The following is a 16,622-nucleotide window of genomic DNA, read 5'->3' on the forward strand; positions in this document are numbered from 1 at the left end:
TTCCCACAATATCTGTGCCCCTGTACATGGGGACAGATCCCAGTGTGCTTTCAGATCAAGCCTGGCAATGCATAGGACCAACAAAATGAAAGGTACTAGTACATGAGTAAAAGCACCTGGACAAAAAGATCATAATCCCAAGACATGTTAGAAAATTCAATGGGTTGCAGGTTGGTGAATTGGAACCTGAAACAATTCATCACAACATAAGGTGATGTCCTGAGAGAGGTAGCTCTACTTAGCTGAGGATTGGTGCGCAGGATGAACCCTCAATGAACTCCATTTCCTAGTCAGAAAGGAATGAAGATCCTGCCATGAGCTTGGAGTAATCACAGTTTCCTCAGGCAGAGGTGAGAACACAGAATTCCTTTTCCCTGACCACACAGGGGTTGTGACTGAGGCACCCTGTTCAGGTGAGCCAGGTGGTGGAGGTGAAATCGCCTCAGCCAGGAATACTCCCAGTGATTTCAATCGGGTAGTAGGTCCGAGCAGCTTAGCTAGTGCCATGCAGTTGTCTAAAGCATCACTTGTACTTGAAATTTTATGAGGAATCTAGGGGAGTGCATGTTGTGATAAAAGGGGTTTATGTTCCATTAAATGTGTATCAAAGAGACACCTTCAGAGTTGTTATTGTCAATGAGAAAAAGAAAGTATTCGGATCACATTTAAAGCTTTTCTCCATTGTGAACAATCAGGTGTCTAAGGAGGTGAGATTTTCTGCTAAAAGATTTCCCACATTCACTACATTCATGAGGCTTTTCTCCTGTGTGAACTCTCTTGTGTATAAAAAGGTTACCACGGCATCTAAAAGATTTCCCACATTCACTGCATTCAAAAGGTTTTTCTCCAGTGTGAACTCTCTGGTGTTCAGTGAAGTTAAACCTTCCCTTATAGGACTTCCCACATTCAATGCATTCATAAGGTTTTTCTCCAGTGTGAACTCTCTTGTGGTTCAAAAGGATATTATGTAATCTAAAAGATTTCGAGCATTCACTGCATTCATAAGGTTTTTCTCCAGTGTGAATTCTCTCGTGTTCAGTGAGGGCATACATTTGTCTAAAGGACTTCCCACATTCATTGCACTTATAAGGTTTTTCTCCAGTGTGAACTCTCTGGTGTACAGTGAGGTTGGACCCGTGACTGAAAGTCTTGCCACACTCACTACACTCATAGGGCTTTTCTCCAGTGTGAAGTCTGTGGTGTTGATTGAGGTTACTCTTATATCTGAAGGTCTTCCCACAGTCACTACACTCATATGGCTTTTCTCCACTGTGAACTTTCCTATGTCGAATGAGGCTAGAGATTCCTCTAAAAATTTTTCCAGATTTGTTACATGCATAATTAACTTCTCCCTTGCAGATGCTCTTTTGAACAACTTTCTGGTTGTGGCTGGCAGCATTTTCACATTGACCCCACTGTTTATGACCTGTTCCACTGAGAAGTTTCAGGGAAATCTCACTGCCACTGGGTGGCTCCTCAGTGTCGAGAGGGGCCTGGGGCTGGAGAAGCTCTGAGATGGCTGGCAAGTCTTCCTCAACCTCCCTCCTGGATGAAGGCAGCCCTGATAAGTAGAAGCTGCACCTGGTCACAAACGAGGCCCTGTCCATAGCTTCTTTCCAGGGCTTCTCTCCACTGGCTTCCCTCTGTTGCCTGCGAGGGTTTGCACTGAAACAGAAGTCTCTCACACGTGTGTCATTGAAGAAGGCTTTCTGCTCAAGGTATGCTGCCTGAGACTCAGTCAGGTGCAGAATGTCTTTGAACACAGAGAAACACCACTTACACACATGGGTCCTCTGTGTTGATGGCTCTGTCTTAGATGCTCTAACTTGTGACTTTACTTGTACAGATAGACTGCGCTCAGAACAGGCCTCCTCATCATCCGATTTATGCCCACAACCTGAAAACAGAGAAATGAGGAGGAACTGGATGTTGACTATGGTGATGAGGGAGGTTCCATTATAAAAATATGTTACATATCATACATGCATTCAAAGCATTTGTCTGAAAATAACCGATGTGCTGGCAGGATTTGTTAAAGGCTCCTGTGAAGTTCTTGGACTCAGAATATCACAAAACAATGAAAACCTCACCAGAAATGTGACACAAACATGGCAATCACCACATGGAATCAAAGCATGATCATCAGCTCCTTCTTCTGTTAACATTGTTCAGCAGAGCTTGTGTGCTGGTAACATGGGCAAGCTGTGCAGAATGTTGCTTATGTCTTATTCCAAGTAAAATTCAGTAGCAGGGGTTCGAGGACTACTTAAGCATATATGTGCACCTCATAACACATGTGCAGGTCCATGCATGAGATACTGCACAGAGATCAGTGCCTAGGGACAGGTGATGCAAAAAAGTGACAAAGGTGAAGGTAGCCCAAAGCCATGAAGTTACAGATGAAATGATCAGTCATCAAAATGTCATTAATAGTAAATAAAATTTAGAAATAAGGTGTGGACAAACGCATCTGCACCTAAATATGGTTAGACACAAGCGGGTTCCTGGTGTGATCTGAAAAAAGCCCTCATGTGATACCTTCCCGCAGTTTCCACTCAGTAGGGTCAGACCTCATCAGAGACCATCTTGCCAGTTCACCCTGAGAAAGAATACAGGGTTCAGAAAACCAAGATGGTGGCATAGGTAAACACCGGAGATTGCTGTCTAGCACAACCACTTCAAAAATACAACTAAAAGACGGAACGGACATCATCCAGAACCACAGGAAGGCTGGCTGAGTGGAAATTCCACAACTAGAAGGAAAGAGAAAAGCATACCGAGACTCAGAGGAGGTACGGTGCAGAAGTAAAGTACAGAAGTACGGATGCGCATGCGGAGAGGGCTGGCAGCTGAGGACAAGGTTGTCTTTTTCAATCGGGAGGGAGTCTCAAGCTCCCCACTGCTCTGAACTCCAGTTCGGGCGAGTCTCTGTGGAGCCAGACTCACATGGGAGAAACTGGACTGTCTGGCATTGGTCGGAACTCGAAGGCGGCTTTATCTCGGAGGTGCTTGCAGCGATTTCCGGGACACTGAGATTGGGGCCTCTGTGGGCAGGACTGAGAGCAGACATAACTGCTCGCTCTGCCCTGTTGATCCTCATGGACCCAGCCCCGCCCAAGCCACGGAGGTTCATGTAATTAAAGACAATAACCTGGCACAGGCTGTCACAAAGAGCCTTACGTAGATGAATGGTGTAGAAGTGGAAGCCATGAGGACATAGTCACCTTCCCAGGAAGAGAAAGTTCAAAGTGGGTCCCATTAAGCTCATTGCAAGAGTCCTGACTGCCAGTCACTTTTTACATTTTCTGAGGCAGTGGGTGTAAGGGATGCTTGGGGACTCCAGAGATCAGGACTCTCCACACAGCTTGCCTCTGGCAGCCACAGCCCATTTGAAAGGACAGTGGGGGATATTAGTAGAGCCCATGGTCTGGCTGTGAGAGCTACGTTTGGAGAATAAAGGAAGAGTAGACATCACCTCAGGACATTTGGAGAAACATGAAGGTCTTACCAGCAGATGAGACAAGTCCAAACACTTCCAGCATCACATTGCAGTAGAGAAGTCTCTGAGCCTCATCAAGGATCCCCCACTCCTCCTCAGAGAAGACAATGGCCACGTCCTCAAAGTTCATATTCTGTCATAAGGGGGACAGTTCAAGCCATGATAAGCTTTTCTCTTAGGATTTGAAGTTCTTCATACTTCCCACCCTCCACATCCATTTGCTCCCTCTACCCTTCATCAGACAAGACACCAGGCCTTGGGCCCATCAAAGTCACTCTCTCCCTATATTCCTACAAATACAGTTCCTACCACAACAATAAAGGCAGTTGAGCAGAGAGAAGATACCTCTGGGACTCACATGTAAGCCACACAACCTCTTGTCGACACAGTGGTTGTCACCACATAGGGAAGAGAGAGATGTTGGCCATAAAGAAAATGTGAATGATTTATCACTTATTTTGTCAGGCAATACTCTTGGTATCGCCCGTAAACTACCTCAGAGACATGAAAAAACATGGCCTTGTGCTTCACCCTTCTGACTCTGATACCATGGTGTTGAGGCCAATACCTTGCACTACCTGCTCAACATAATTCTTTGAACCACACTTCTCTCACACAGCTTCATTTCCAGGGGCACATCCTCAGAGCAACACAAATTTGCTGTCGCGAGAACACTTTATTTCCTCTTCATCTTCTCTTCCAAATGTCTAATTCACAGCCTGTGTAATGTGTTTCTCTCTCTTTCTATCTCCCTTCCTGATTCACTGCAAACATGCAAGCCCAGCTGGCACCAATATATGCTATCTCCTTCCCATTGATCAATGTGTCACCCCTCGACAACCATAGAAAGGTGTGCATCTATGTGACACCTCAGCTGTGCACCTGGCAGGTCTGACCACAACACCCCTATTTTCAGACAATTACACTAAAAATCCTCATATCATATCATATATCATATCAGCCAGTAACCACCAAAAATGGACTCACTCCGTTTTCACCCTTATTGCAACACCCAGTGTCCTGTGGCCATGAATTCACACTCCCTCTCCAAGGGCACATCACTCCATCTCCCACACCTCTCTCTCACCTGCATTCCCACACCCACAGCCCCCACAGTCATCTCCTTGACTTCCTACTCATTACTCAGCAGCTGTGGTGTAGTGACTGCTTGGCAAATTCAAACAGGAATAAGTTCTACACCAACTTTGAGAGTCCACACTCATGGAGGCAGCCTTGAGCCCTGGTATAAAGGCCTCACTCCCTGACTGTGTTTTCCTTCAACCTCAAATATTGAGAACCACATCACTTCTTAGATATCCAGATCCCACCTCCACCAGTGCTGCACATGATCTCCCATCCCCCGTCACAGCCGTCACCACTCAAGTATCATGGCCGATGGCCCTCTACCCCTGTTGTATTAAAAAACAGCGAGCTGGACAAGATTCCTTAATGAGCCTGTTAGGAGTCATCTCTATTGGGTGCAGGTTCAGACCAGAATACGTCCATCAAATTCTGAACAGCCAAAGGAGGAAATATTCTCTTTTATATCTTTCTTAGGCCCTTGTGTCAGTTATTTTTGTAGACAGCTTGTAACCTGGAGTACATATCATATCTACCAAACACCTGTCATATCTATAGAGACATCTGTTACCTTGAGTATCATATCTATACAGGCACCTGGCATCAATATCAGCATATCAGTTAGATGGCTAGCTTGCAAGGTCAGGCAATTAAGTTTATCTTTTCTATTCAAGCAACAAGCAAACTTATTTTACAGTCTGAAAATAACAGAGTTGACCTACAGAATAAGAGATTGTCTAAGCATCACAGTGTAGTTAGAACAGCAGTTTTCCAAAGGAGGGATTACTATGCTTCACCCCATGCCCAGTGAGTCTCATAGATGACCACTCATGCCCCTAAGCAAATCAACCAGACTGAGGGCAACAGCCCAGGCCACACCAAGGCTCACAGAATATTCCTGGTGAGTGTTGAATAAGTAAATATGCACCAGCACCAATCTCACCTTGTTTCCGTGGACCTAGGGCCTCAAATTAAAATAAAATGATGATCTACAACTCCCCTCTGGTCCAGGTGGTCTTCACTCCTTTTGAGTCATCTTCATCTTGAACAACTCCTCCGAGTTCCAGATGCTCTTTAACTGCTCTCTGAAATATCTCACACCCTAACAGGCCAAAATAAGTGTGAGTTCGTGTTTATCTGCAATGTACATGAATTTCCCACTATGAATGACTTTATGCGAGATGATGGTGCTTCCATAACACCAGATGCTAAATACAAACTTTCATCTCATCTCTGACTCTTACATCTCTCTCCCTCTCTCAACTTCAAAATTAGAAGTAGCCACATCTAAAATACCAATCCCTGATCCAACTGTGTCTTTTATCTCCAGGGCCACCACCAGGGGCCAGGTATCATCACATTCTGCCAGATGAGCACACCACCTCCCTATCACCCATATTGCTCTCCATGCTGCAGCCACAGGGCGTCTAATGAGACCTGAGTCAGATCACCTGCCTCCGCTGCTCCAAGTCTCCCTTTGCCCCCATCACCTGCAGAACAGACAACCGTGTTGTCACAAAGCTCCTCTACACCTGACTCCTCTCCCATTCTTACCGGTTCCAATTAAAGAGAAAAGCATTCGTACAGGCTCCTGAACCCGCTGTCTTCAGTCTGAGCCTCTGCCACATCGGGAACCTGTGCCTGGTAGGACCTCCCACATCTCATTCCACTGTTTGCCAGAAAACCATGGACCACTTCATCCAACCCTAGTCATGGACTTAATTCAGGGCTGAGAGTCTGCAGGTCACAGGGCAGGAAGAGAGGCTGGACAGACCCAGGACCCCACTAACTCAGAGGCCACAAGAGTCTGAGGCCCTGACATCAGTCCCACAGCCCAGGCCCCTCAGCGGCTCCTCACCTGCAGGAACCTGTAGGAACTAAAGGTCTGTTGACGGCCTGGCACCCAACCCCAGGATCCAGGGGCTCAGCTGCTCAGGGCCCTGGCCCAGCCCTGGTGCTGGGTGATACCTGCATTCCCCCGGGGCTCGGTCCTCAGTGCACACTCTTGCCAAGTTCCTTATCTTTCAAAGGACTTCTTAATCCAGTCAGTCACTACTATCCTCTCCCTCTAATGTGTTCTCATCAGCAGTTTGGGGAAATGTTTAGAACCCTACCTCAGACAACGTCCCTCTGCTGTTCACAACCACCCATGGCCCCAGCGTCCTGAGGATGAAAGTAAAACTCCTCACACAAAACTTTGCCTCATCTTCTTTGTTGCCTTTCAACACAAAACAGGCCTGGGTTTCCCGAGTCCTCACAGCTCAGCCACACACCCACGGCCTGACTGAGCGGCATTGCAGCCCGTCACCCTCTTTCACCCCATCACATGCCGTGTCACCTACTCACTCTTCTGGGTGCTTGAACGCGAGCTGCAGGGCCTGACAGCGTGGTAGGTGGAGGGTAAACGGGGTGAGGCTGAGTTAACCTCAGTGAGTGAGCAGAGAGGAGTCAGGGAAGCATGGAGACCTCAATCCCGCCTGCTGCAGGTCAACAAGCCTCAGACACTCCCTGCACAGCGGGGACGCTGCCTCTGACGGCTTGTCCTAGTCCTGATGCAGCCCGCTGGGCCGTCTAAGTCGATAGAACGAGGAGGTGAAAATGACCACCTGGAGGATTAATCTGGGAGTCAAGCCCAAACAAATGAGAGCCAGGCTCATGCGCCTCTCCTGGGCTTTCATTGGCTAAACGCAGCCATCATTAGGCGCATTGCCCTGTGGGTAAGGTACTTTCCAGACAGCGCAGGTGGCATTAGGATCGCAGTCACTGGCTGGCCATTGAGAATATTGGTGTTGGGGCGCCCGAATGGCTGTGGCAAATGACAACCTTAGGTTTTGGTGGCTGGTGGCAGGGTTATGGGGAGTGTTGTCTGCAACTGAGCTCTTTTTGGAGATATTATTTCAGATTCCATGAAGGTCAGAATGCTCTCTGTCGTAAATATTATGTCAATTATTCCTGCAGACCACAAATCTAATTGGATATGTAGATAGTTCCCTTTTTAAAATTTTATTTTGAGAGAAAATGAGAGGGAGAGAGAAAAACACAGGTGGGGTGCCTCCTCCCCTCCCTTACCCACCGTCTGGGCATCCAGCCAGGAACCTGTCTTGTGGCTTCACCAGGAATGGCAACTTTTGTGTACTTGGGAGGAAATTCAAACAATGGAATCACTCAGGCCCTCAGAGTTCTTTTTTTATTATCATTTTATAAAATATATTTTATTGATTTTTTACAGAGAGGAAGGGTGATGGATAGAGAGTTAGAAACATCGATGAGAGAGAAACATCTATCAGCTGCTACCTGCAAACCCCCTACTGGGGATGTGCCTGCAACCAACGTGCATGCCCTTGATCGGAATCGAACTCAGGACCTTTCAGTCTGCAGGCAAATACTCTATCCAATGAGCCAAACTGGATAGGGCCAGAGTTATTATTTTTAACACAGAAATAGCATATTATTAAGAGAAAAATAAGGCTATGAGAGTATATACATAATTCTATCCTATTTACTTAAAAGAAATATTTGAAAGGACACAGAGGCCAACAAGTCGACATTTCCTACATTGTCTGCATGTCTGCAGTCAGCACACATTGTGCAGCTATGGCGCTAACAGTTACTGAATGTTCACTACATGTGCCAGGCCCTGCATTCAATGCTTTACCTGCATTATTATTATTTCACTCAATCCTCTCCACAACTTGAATCCTTTCAGGATCTATTTCATCAAGATGAAATCCAGACTCAGAGACTCGATGTAAGTTGCCTGATTGTAGAGTTTTAAAAGCAGAGCTGGAAGTCAAACCCATGTGTCTCTAATAACACAGCTATGGCTTCTATTGTTAGGTTCTGCTCCCTTCTAGAGGGTAGAATAGTGACGCATTCCCATTAGGACCAGCTAGATCTTATTATGGGTAATAAACATTCCCAAAGTTTTAGGGTCTTTTATCAAAAAAGGTGTCTTTCTTGTTCATACCCCATGTTCACCCTTGTTCTACTGAGACCAGGATAATGGAAGAGACCACCCATGTAGGTACTGCTGGGTGTTATTAGAGATGGACATAGGGAGGCCAGTCTCTGTGTTTCCAGACTCTTCTGTTAGAGGTCACAGGCTTCATTCCCAGCACGTTTCATTGGTCAGAGCTCATCACAGGCTGAAGTCAAACTCAGGTGGTCAGGAGGAGAACCTGACATACTTACTCGATGGGCCCCATTAACATGACCACGGGGTGCCCACCTCTTGTGGGGACTGAGCATGGCCAAGAAGAGGACTGGGGATGGGAAGGAAATGACAGTGGAAGTCCATCCGGACCGGTGCCTGTCTCCTCATCCAGGTGGACTTTGTCCCCAGGTTGCCCTAAACCACTGACTTTCAACCTTCTGGCCCTTTAAATAGAGTTCATGTTGTGACCCAACCATAAAACTATTTTCGTTGCTACTTCATAACTGTCTTATTGCAACTGTTATGAATTATAATGTAAATATCTGATATGCAGGATGGTCTTAAGCGACCCCAGTGAAAGGGTCGTACGACCGCCAAAGGGGTCGAGATCCACAGGTTGAGAACCACTGCCCTAAACCATCACTCTCAACTTCCAAAGCAGTGAACCTCAGAAAAGCATTTATGGAAGGCAACCAGTCCATGTTTCCTCTCACATGGATGTTCCTTTTTTTTCTCTGTGCCCCTCCCTTCCTCTCTCTCTCAAAGCAATAAACATCTCCTCAGATGAGAATTACAATTTTAAAAAAGAATTAAGGGGCCCTAGCTGGTTTGGCTCAGTGGATAGAGCATCAGCCTGTGGTCGGAAGGGTCCCAGGTTGGATTCTGGACAAGGGCACAACCCAAGTTGTGGGCTCGATTCCCAGTAGGGGATGTGCAAGAGGCAGCTGATAGATGTTTCTCTCTCATCGTGTATGCTTCTATCTCTCTCTTTCTCCCTCTCCCTTCCTCTCTCAAATCAATATAAATACTTTTTAAAAAAAAAGAATTAAGGGATTTAGCCCTAGCCGGTTTGGAACAGTGGTTAGAGCGATGGCCTGGGAACTGAAGGGTCCTGGGTTAGATTCTAAGCAAGGGCACATGCGTGGGTTGCGGGTTTGATCCTGGGAACTGAAGGGTCCTGGGCAGGCAATCAATGATTCTCTCTCATCATTGATGTTTCTATCTCTCTATCCCTCTCCCTTCTCTCTAAAATCAATGAAAAAATATTTTTAAAAAAATTTATAGTTTCACATTGCAAAGAATTCAGTTGAGTCATTGAGGATTGAGTGAAATAAATAAATATATCTGCAATAACATATAGTTAAAATAATAATTTCATTTTAAAAATTGGCAAAAGATTCTGACCAGACATTGCAACAAAAGACACAAAGAAAGTGTAAATAATTGCTTGAAAAAACGTTCACCATAAAAATTTATTAGGGAAAAAATTTTTTTAAATTTATTAGGGAAATGGAATTAAAAGAAAGCAAGTTAACACTATACTCATTTCTCGGCCTATTATTAAAAATATTAAACATCACATGTGCTGGCAGGGTTGTAGAAAACTAGATATTTCATTACTGTGGGTGGGTGGAAAGCCAAAGGGAATGATCATTTTGGAACACAGTTCTGCATATACTAACAGGTAAAACATTCATCTAAACTGCATCAGGTCCATAAGTAAAACAAATCTCTGTATAAAGAACTGAAGGCAATATTCCCAGCGGAATTATTTTTAATATCCCAAACCTGGAAATGACTAAAACCACAGACAGATCAATAATAGGTAAACTGGTTATTCACAGAACTCAGTATGACTCAGCCATCAAAAATAATTAACTATTCACATAAGCATTCGTGTTGAATCTCAAAATACTGTGTAGCATGAAGGAAAGCACTATTTGTATACCCCTTATACTGCTTCAGAAATTACTAAAAATATTAACTAATCTTGTAAAGGAGGAAAATCAATGACTGCATTTAGGCCTGGGGAAGGGGAAGGAAAAATTACAAAAGGGCAGGAGGTAACTACAGGGTGTGTCACATGTAGGTGTAGAGCTGTAGGCATGGAAATTACTACAATAATATAAAAAACAAGAATAAACTCTTCCTTGGCCAGTGAACCTCAGGTGTTTGAGCACCATCCTTTGCCCTAGAAGGTCACTGGTTCCATTCCAGCTCAAGGCACATGCCTGCCTGGATGCCCTGTAGGTAAAGTGCAGGAGGCAGCTGTTTGATGTTTCTTTCTAATATCACTATTTCTCTCTCTCTCTCTCTCTCTCTCTCTCTCTCTCTCTCTCTCCTCTCTCTCTCTTTGTGAAAAGTCAATAAAATTTTTTTAAATATGTAAAATACTTATTTAGAAATATAGAGAGCCAACTCTGTGTTTTGCATATTCACATCTATATGCCTGCATTTGCCTGAACCTGTATACGGGTGAGAGATAAGTTTATGTCACATGTGACCATTTTAGAGCTTGATCCCTATGTCCAAGCTCACCAAATAGTACAAATATACCTAAATAAAACCTTAAAATGTGTTTCCAAATAAAGGCCTATATAACCCTGTCTTGATAGAAAATTAAAATAACCCTATATGGGCTCTACCAACTTTCTCCTAATTTCCTGGGAGCACCAGCCTTGCCTCAGTGGAAGCAAATATTGGCAAGCAGAGAAAACTATAGACATCCGAATAAACAGGAATGCTGACTGGGTCACAAATCCACATGCTGGGACTGACTACAGGATTACCCTTCCTCTAGCTTTGAGGTCTTGCCTGTTGAGCACACCTTGAGGTGAACACATTAGAGAGACCAAAGAGGACACAGACCCTTTATTTTCTCTAAAAATGACTTTAGCCACATGAAAAAGTGATGGAGGAACGGAGGACGCCTGCCCACAAGGACCACACAAGTCACAAGTCATTGGTCTTTATGGGTAATGTTCAGATGAGGTGTGATTCACTTAATTCTCTGCACTCTTTCCTACTCACTATGAATACGGGGTTTCTGACCCAGTTGTAGTTCAACCTAACCCTCAGAGTCTCAATACAAGAGATACCAGCCTATGAAATGTCATCCATAATGGCACAGGGCACCATGATAATATGTGAGACAGATTGAACAGATAATATAATTCACATTGTTCACAGAAGCACAACAAACCTCCCAACCCACATTTCAGGATGACCTCAGAGCTCAATCATAGGAGGGAGCAGGCTGCAAATGAGAACCACAAAGTCATGCCGACTTTCTTTGAGGTCTTGGGCCAGCACTGCATTACAAGTGAATACGGGACAAACGGATTTTCTGACTCCAGGCTTTGCCTTCGTAAGCACAGCAGGTTGGGGATTCCCACAATATCTGTTCCCCTGGACATGCTGACAGACCCCAAGTGTGCTTTCAAATCAATCTAGGCCATGAATAGGACCAACAAAATGAAAGGTACTAGTCCATGAGCAAAAGCACCTGGACAAAAAGATCATAATCCCGAGATGTGTTAGAAAATTCAATGGGTTTTCAGGTTGGTGAATTGGAACCTGAAACAATTCATCACAGCATAAGGTGATAACCTGAGAGAGGTAGCTCTACTTAGCTAAGGATGGGTGCACTGAATGAACCCTCAATCAACTCCATTTCCTAGTCAGAAATGAATGAAGATCCTGCCATTAGCTTGGAGTAATCACAGTTTGCTCAGGCTCAGGTGAGAACTCAGAATTCCTTTTCCTTGACCACACAGGGGTTGTGACTGAGGCACCCTGTTCAGGTGAGCCAGGTGGTGGAGGTGAAATCGCCTCAGCTAGAAATACTCCCACTGATTTCAACCGGGTAGTAGGCCCGAGCAGCTTAGCAAGTGCCAAGCAGTTATCTAAAGCATCACTCCTTCTTGAAATTTAATGAGGAATCTAGCCGAGTGCATGTTGTGATAAAAGGGGTTCATGTTCTGTTAAAGTGTATCAAATGGTCCTTTTAGGTGTTGTTATTGTCAATGAGAAAAAAAGTATTTGGAGCACATTTACAGCTTTTCTCCATTGTGAACAATCAGGTGTCTAAGGAGGAGAGATTTTTGGCTAAAATATTTCCCACATTCATTACACTCATGTGGCATTTCTCCTGTGTGAACTCTCTTGTGCTTAAAAAGGTGATTATGACATCTAAAATATTTCCCACATTCACTACACTCATGAGGCCTTTCTCCTGTGTGAATTATCTTGTGCTGATGAGGGCATTCCTTCGTCTGAAGGTCTGCCCACATTCACTACACTCATAGGGTTTTTCTTCAGTGTGAACTCTCTGGTGTTCGGTGAGGGTATACCTTTGTGTGAAGGACTTCCCACATTCACTGCATTCATAAGGTTTTTCTCCAGTGTGAACTCTCTGGTGCTTAGTGAGGGTACACCTTTGCTGAAGGACTGCCCACATTCACTACACTCATAAGGTTTTTCTCCAGTGTGAATTCTCTTGTGGGTAAAAAGGTTACTATGACTTCTAAAAGATTTCCCACATTCACTGCATTCATAAGGTTTATCTCCAGTGTGAATTCTCTGGTGATTAGTAAGGGTAGTTCTTTGTCTGAAGGACTTCCCACATTCACTACACTCATAAGGTTTTTCTCCAGTGTGAATTCTCCTATGGGTAAAAAGGTGACCACGGCATCTAAAAGATTTCCCACATTCACTGCACTCATAAGGTTTTTCTCCTGTGTGAACTCTCTGGTGGTCAGTGAGGTTGTTCCTCTGACTGAAAGTCTTGCCGCAATCAGTACACTCATATGGCTTTTCCCCAGTGTGAACTCTCAGGTGCCGATTAAGAACAGAGATTTGCCTGAATGACTTCCCACAGTCACTACACACATAGGGCTTTTCTCCAGTGTGAACTCTGTGGTGTTTATTGAGGTTAGTCTTATATCCAAAGGCCTTCCCACAATCACTACACTCATATGACTTTTCTCCACTGTGAACTTTCCTATGTTGAATGAGGCTAGAGATTCCTCTAAAAATATTTCCATATTTGTTACATTCATATTTTACTCCCCCAAAGTAGAGGCTCTGTTGAATAACATTCTGGTTGTTGCTGGCAGTATTTTCACATTGACCCCACTGGTTATGATTTCCACTGCGATGTTTCAGGGAAATTTCACTGCCAATGTGTGGCTCCTTGGTGTCGAGAGGGGCCTGGTGCTCGAGAAGCTTTGAGATGGCTGGCAAGTCTTCCCCAACCTCCCTCCTGGATGAACGCAGCCCTGATAAGTAGAAGCTGCACCTGGTCACAAACGAGGTCCTGTTCACAGCTTCTTTCCAGGGCTTCTCTTCACTGGCTTCCCTCTTTTGCTGGCGAGGGTTTGCACTGAAACAGAAGCCTCTCACACGTGTGTCATTGAAGAAGGCTTTCTGCTCAAAGTCTGTTGCCTGAGACTCAGTCAGGTGCAGAATGTCTTTTAATACAGAGAAACACCGCTTACACAGATGGGTCCTCTGGGTTGCTGGCTCTGTCTTACACGACCTGAACTGTGACTCTCCTTGTACAGATACGCTCTGCTCAGAACAGGTCTCCTCGTCATCCGTGTTATGGCAACAACCTGAAAACAGAGAAATGAGGAGGAACTGGTTGTTGACTACGGTGATGAGGGCAGTTCCATTACAAAAATATGTTGCACATCATACATGCTTTCCACGCAATTGTGTGAAAATAACAGATGTGCTGGACAGGTTTGGAAAAGGCTCCTGTGAAGTACTGGAACTCTGAATATCACAAAACAAGGAAAGCCTCACCAGAAATATGACACAAAGATGGCAAGCACCACATGGAATCGAAGCAGGATCATCAGCTCCTTCTTCTGCTAACAGTGTTGAGCAGGGCTTATCTGCTGATGACATGGCAAAGCTGTGCAGAAGGTTCCTTATGTCTTATTCCAAGTAAAATTCATGAGCTGGCATTCTAGGACTACTTAAGCATGTATGTACACCTGATAACACATGTGCAGGTCCATGCAAGAGAATACTGCACAGGGAGCAGTGCCCAGGGACAAGTGATGCAAAAAAGTGACAAAGGTGAAGGTAGCCAAATCCATGAAGTTAAAGATGAAATGATCAGTCATCAAAACGCCAAAAATGGTAAAGAAAATGTAGAAATAAGTTGTGGAAAAACGCATCTGCACCTAAATATGGTTGGACACAAGCGGGTTCCTGGTGTGATCTGGAAAAAGCCCTCATGTGATACCTTCCCCCAGTTTCCACTCAGTAGGATCAGGCCTCATCAGAGACCATCTTGCCAGTTCACCCTGAGAAAGAACACAGGGTTCGGAAAACCAAGATGGCGGCATAGGTAAACATCGGAGATGGCTGCCTAGCACAACAACTTCAAAATACAACTAAAAGATGGAACAGACATCATCCAGAACCACAGGAAAACTGGCTGAGTGGAAATTCCACAACTAGAGAAAAAGAGAAAACCATACCGAGACTCAGAGGAGGTACGGTGCAGAAGTAAAGTACAGAAGTACGGGTGCGTATGTGGGGAGGGCTGCCGGCTGAGGACACGGTTGTCTTTTTCATTCGGGAAGGTGTCTCAAGCTCCCGACTGCTCTGAACTCCAGTCCTGGTGAGTCTCTGGGGACCCAGACTCATATGGGAGAAACTGGACTGTCTTGCATTGGTTGGAACTCAAAGGCGGCTTTCTCTCAGAGGTGCTTGCAGCGATTGCCAGGACACTGAGAAGTGGACCCTGAGGGCAGGACTGAGAGCAGCCACAACTGCTCCCTCTGCCCTGTTGATACCCTGGGACCTCGCCCCGCCAAGCCTCCGAGTTTCATGTAAGTAAATACAATAACCTGGCACAGGCTGTCACAAAAATCCTTACTTAGATGAATGGTGTAGAAGTGGAAGCCATGAGGACATAGTCACCTTCCCAGGAAGAGAAAGTTCAAAGTGGGTCCCATTAAGCTCATTGCAAGACTCCTGACTGCCAGACACTTCTTGCATTTTCTGAGTCAGTGGGTATAAGAGATGCTTGGGGAGTCCAGAGCTAAGAACTCCCCACACTGCTCGCCCCTGGCAGCCACAGCCCATTTGAAAGGACAGTGGGGGATATTACTAGAGCCCATGGTCTGGCTGTGAGAGCAATGTTTGGAGAATAAAGGAAGAGTATTTATCACCTCAGGACATTGGGAGAAACGTGAAGGTCATACCTGCAGATGAGACAAGTGCAAACACTTCCAGCATCACATTGCAGTACAGAAGTCTCTGAGCCTCATCAAGGAGCCCCCACTCCTCCTCAGAGAAGACTATGGCCACGTCCTCAAAGTTCATAGTCTGTCATAAGGGGGACAGTTCAAGCCCTGATAAGCTTTTCTCTTAGGATTTGAAGTTCTTCATACTTCCCACCCTCCACATCCATTTGCTCCTTCTACCCTTCATCAGATAAGACAGCAGGCAATCGGCCCATCAAAGTCACTCTCTCCTTATATTACTACCGATACTGTGTCTTCCCACAACAATAAAGGCATTTGAGCAGAGAGCAGATACCTCTGGGCCTCACATGTAAGCCACACAGACTCTTGTTGATACAGTGGGTGTCAACAAATAGGGAAGAAAGAGATGTTGGCCATAAAGAAAATGTGAATGATTTATCACTGCTTTTGTCAGGCAATACTCTTGTTATTGCCCCGATTCTCCCTCAGAGACATGAAAAAACATGGCCTCAGGCTTCACCCTTCTGACTCTGGTACCATGGTGTTGAGGCCATCACTTTGCACTGTCTGCTCAACATAATTCTTTGAACCACACTTCTCTCACACAGCTTCATTTCCAGGGGCACATCTTCAAAGGCAACACAAATTTGCCATGGCGTGAACACTATATTTCCTACTTACTTTCTCTTCCAAATGTCTAATTCACAGCCTCTGTAATGTGTTGTTCTCTATTTCTGTCTCCCTTCCCCATCCCACTGCAAACATGCAAGCCCAGGTGACACCAATATATGCTATCTCCTTCCCATTGATCAAAGTGTCAGCCCTCGACAACCATAGGAGGTGTGCATCTATGTGACACCTCAGCTCTGAACCTGGCCGGTCT

The 16,622-nt window shown here is 45.1% G+C and overlaps 1 protein-coding gene across 1 annotated transcript; it reads right to left on the reverse strand.

Annotated features, from left to right (window-relative positions):
- Window positions 1–665: 665 nt before the first annotated feature.
- LOC106694389 (zinc finger protein 345-like) lies at window positions 666–15,857 on the reverse strand. The gene is given in 6 exon segments (XM_023744712.1): window positions 666–1,545; window positions 2,947–3,029; window positions 12,778–12,953; window positions 12,956–13,298; window positions 13,467–14,128; window positions 15,737–15,857. Coding segments are annotated over 6 exon segments (2,265 nt in total).
- Between the last annotated feature and the right edge of the window lie 765 nt (window positions 15,858–16,622).

The sequence above is a fragment of the Myotis lucifugus genome, unplaced genomic scaffold (assembly GCF_000147115.1).
Source record: "Myotis lucifugus unplaced genomic scaffold, Myoluc2.0 scaffold_482, whole genome shotgun sequence".
Lineage (NCBI taxonomy): Eukaryota > Metazoa > Chordata > Mammalia > Chiroptera > Vespertilionidae > Myotis > Myotis lucifugus.